At 42.2% G+C, this 4,151-nt stretch overlaps 1 protein-coding gene across 1 annotated transcript; it reads left to right on the forward strand.

Moving 5' to 3' along the window:
* Nucleotides 1-422: 422 nt before the first annotated feature.
* Nucleotides 423-3,610, forward strand: LOC133897566 (uncharacterized). Its single transcript, XM_062338337.1, has 9 exons — nucleotides 423-659; nucleotides 873-1,265; nucleotides 1,373-1,447; nucleotides 1,547-1,591; nucleotides 1,701-1,865; nucleotides 2,230-2,308; nucleotides 2,423-2,502; nucleotides 2,870-2,938; nucleotides 3,394-3,610. Exons 1-9 carry the CDS (start codon nucleotides 444-446, stop codon nucleotides 3,475-3,477), a joined length of 1,206 nt encoding a protein of 401 aa, XP_062194321.1. The 5' UTR covers nucleotides 423-443; the 3' UTR covers nucleotides 3,478-3,610.
* The last annotated feature ends 541 nt before the right edge of the window (nucleotides 3,611-4,151 follow it).

Below are 4,151 nucleotides of genomic sequence, written 5' to 3' on the forward strand. Positions count from 1 at the left end.
GTAGGTTAAGCTATTTGCATAAATATTGATAGAAAAGGTGAATGATCAAAGTTTAAATAGTAAATTCAAAGTTGTCTATTATTTTAAAATGAAAGTTAGTATGTCTGAGTACTGTGCACAAAACTTAATTTCTAGATAATTTTACGAGCATCTATTGAAGCATTGGAAGGAAACGTAAATGAGTTATACTGTACTCCCTTTAATTGTAAATATAGGTTATTTTAGTCTCATCAATTATTCTCTAAATATAAATATATTTTTTTCTCTTTTATTTCCTTCTTATCCTTATTTAATAAATATTATCATTCTCATAAATAAATACGTTATCTTTTTCAATACAAAATAAATAAAAAACAATAATATTATTTAATCTATTTTTTAATCTCTATACACAAATCTAAAACGATCTATATTAAACACCGGATACTGGGCCGCTCTTATATATGCACTCCGATTCGGCTCCTCCCACCAGCTCCGCCGTCGTCACGCCACAAATGGAGTCACTCCCCGCCGCCGCCTCGGTCGCCAGGGCCTGCCTCCCGGCCACCGCCTTTTCGTCGTCGTCGCCCTCCTCCTCCTCCTCCTCCTCGCCGTCCGTCCTCAGCACCGTCGCCTGGCCCTGCCACGCCACGCGAGCCGTCTCTAGTGGCGCCGCGAAGGTGTGCTATTCAACCCGGACACCGTTCCTATGCTCTCCGTCCTCGCGTTGTTTCGTTGTGCGCAGCGAAATGCGTTGAGCCGGCGTCGCGTGCTCTGTTTCATGGATTGCTCTGTTTCTTGGATTTGGATGTTGCTTTTCATTCTGTTTCGATCAATAATTAGTTTCTTTTTTATTTTGATCGACGGAATATGATGTGATTTGATTGATTCAGGACTCGATTCTGTATGCGCTGGAGCACGACGAGATGTTTAACTCGGCGGAGGTGATCCAGTGGGAGAGCGGCAAGTCCATCAACTCCATCGCCGCCGCGCAGGGCATCCGCATCCGCCGCCGCTGCCGCCCCCGGTACCCCTCCGCCGCCGACGGGGCCATCCCGCGCAACATCCTCGAGCAGATCATCTGGGACAAGGAAGTGGAGGTCTCCCAGAGGAAGGCCAAGAAGCCGCTCAAGAACGTGGTCGAGTCGGCAGGGCACGCGCCGCCTCCCAGGCACTTCCTCGGGGCGCTGGAGACGGCTCACCGCCGCAACGGCGTGCCCGCCCTCATCGCCGAGGTCAAGAAGGCGTCACCGAGCAGGGGCATTCTCAGGGAGCACTTCAATCCGGTGAGCACCCTGACATCTAAAGAGTTTTCCATAACTAAACATTGCCCTGCACTGGGCCCTGACATTTCTCAAGTTGGATTGTGACCAATTATGCAAATTCTTGATAGGTCGAGATTGCGCACGCCTATGAGAAGAATGGCGCGGCCTGCTTGAGCATCCTGACTGACGAGAAGCACTTCCAGGTTCCCTGCTTGCGCTGATTGTTCTCATGTCCTTATGCTTGCAGTGATTAAATTTGTTGCAGTTATCTGACGTTTCCAATCTGATACGTATTCTTCCAGGGAAGCTTTGAGAATCTTGAGACTGTGCGCAATTCCGGAGTGAAGGTATGTACCATCGTGCAGACATCATTCTCTTGTCTAAAGGGTAGAATTCCCTTCTGAGGCTGTAGTTCATGTATATGTGACTTGTCGTCTGGTCTGGTTGTGAATGCAGTGCCCTCTTCTTTGCAAGGAGTTCGTCATCGACATCTGGCAAATCTACTACGCACGCTCAATGGGTGCCGATGCGATTCTGCTGATTGCCGCCGTGCTACCGGACCTCGACATCAAGTACATGTTTCACGTCTGCAAAAAACTTGGAATGACTGCTCTTATTGAGGTTTGTCACAAGTTTGTTATTTTATCTCATCCATGAAATATTGTTTATGCAATTCCACTTTCTCCTTTTATAGTGAATTCTATCATAGTATTACGAAGCAGTCTACATAGCTTGAACATTAACTTCTTTTACACTTGTGTTGACAACTTGTATACGTATTAGGCATGTACTTAGTCACATATTAATTATTACAGTAAATTTAGGTAAAGTACTTGCATCATTCCATGTCGTCCTATATTAATTTTGATGCCAATATATAATTATAGAAAGTAAAAATAGTATGGACTACAATTTGTTGTGTCTCAAGTGAGTTGTAATTCAACAGTCCAGCTTTGTTGCATGCTAAACATAACTTGTATTTTAGGTTCGTGATGAGAGGGAGTTGGATCGTGTACTGAAGATAGATGGTGTTCAGCTTATCGGCATTAACAATCGTAGTCTAGGTATTGTTCTCTGTCAGTTCTTGCATAAACATCAATTTTGTTGATCCCAATATTTTTTTATCATGTTTGTCCCTTCTTGACTTGGCAGCATGTTGAAATATATTTATGTTGCAGAGACATTCGAAGTCAATACTGCAAACACAAAGATGTTATTAGAGAAACGCATTGACATCATTAAAAAGAAGGGAATACTGGTAGGTCTTTCTTAGCTTTACACAAATAATCTTCGTAATCCTAACTATACATAACACTTTTGTTTCAATGAATTATTTTACCCTGATATTTCTTCTTGATGTTAACACTGTACTATATGAGAATCAGAAAGCAACACACCAGTTACTACTAAAACTTTTATTACCCTGTTGAACATTGACTCTAGTTTTGTGAGTTTTTGAGAACCCACAAGTCTAGGAATGTGCTCCAGTTTCAATTCCAGAATGGAATCAAATTTAACAGATAGTTTCTTGTTTCCTAGAATTCAGGTGTTCTGGTTTAATTCTAAATTATATAATACTCCAACTTAGTTTATAAATGCTGAATTTAGTGAATATGTTTGTTCAGGTTGTTGGCGAGTCTGGTTTGTTCACTCCTGATGATGTCGCATATGTGCAGAATGCTGGTGTTTTGGCAGTAAGTTCTCTAATTATTGTTTAGCTTTTTCCCGATAACTCAACATTTAGACGTGCTTCAAAGCATATTTTTTGCTTCATGATGGGTTGCATGACTGCTGACCCTTTTATACCACAAGTTCTGTTTTCTTATTCCAACAAGCAAAAATTGATAACTTGATAAAGTTGAGTTATAGATAGAAAAGAGTGTGTGTTTCAAAATTCTACCCACACAGCTTTTTTTATCTTTTTGTTAATATAAATAATTCTCTACTTTGTTATTGTTTGGACTATTATGTTTGCAAAGCATTCATTTTCGTTTTCAGGCATATCCTTTTTTTTCGAATTTGACTTAGTTTTCATCACACCGGAACAGAACACATACTTTGATCAGAATTCTTTTCATTATAAAAAATATCTTTCTTTTTGTGCGATGTTTGGGGGACATAACTGATTCGTTGTTGTTCATACTGACAGGTTTTGGTAGGAGAATCCCTAGTGACACAGGAAGATCCTGGGCGAGCCATTGCTGGGCTGTTTGGGAAGGAGCTCTTGCACTGAATTATTGTTATCGAGCTTTAGTTGTTGTATGTAGTAATCAGGGGCAGATAAATGAAGGCTTAGATGCATAAAGATTGTACCAGATGTAACCATGAATAAGTGCAGTGTTTATAAATGTAATTCCATTCTGTTATCAGGCTGTGCTTTGGGACTTGTTTAATTATAGCCCGGCCTTAAAATGCTATGCCGAGCTTGGCCACGCCTAGGCAAAAGAAAGGCGGTCCAGGTCGGGCTGGGAAGCTCGTGCACACTTACACATTATTATCATCTCATCTCTCTTGCTCACCCCCTACCTCTGCAACTTAACATCGCGACCACGAGCTAGCAAATTGAGCACACATGATCTGCTAGGTCCAAGCCTCTAGAACCTATCTTAACATTGAGGAGAGCCCGGTGGCGCAACAGCCTCCGGGTGGAGAGGATACGCCATGGCGGGCATTGGAGTGTTGGAAGGGAAGGAAGGGAAGGCAACCACAAGCTCATGGCAATGGAGAGAGCTTTGGCGGGAGAGGGTCTGTTCAAGGATGAAAGGGGTGGCGGCTGCTGTTGCTACTTACCCTCCCTCTGCTACTGAGGCTCTTTTATTTGCAATATTTTTTAATTTCCATTTGTTGCTGCAAGAGGTACGTATCATGTCTGGCAATATTGTTTTGCATCCAAAGTTTGCTTCAAAC

Source organism: Phragmites australis, chromosome 17, assembly GCF_958298935.1.
Source record: "Phragmites australis chromosome 17, lpPhrAust1.1, whole genome shotgun sequence".
Taxonomy (NCBI): Eukaryota; Viridiplantae; Streptophyta; class Magnoliopsida; order Poales; family Poaceae; genus Phragmites; species Phragmites australis.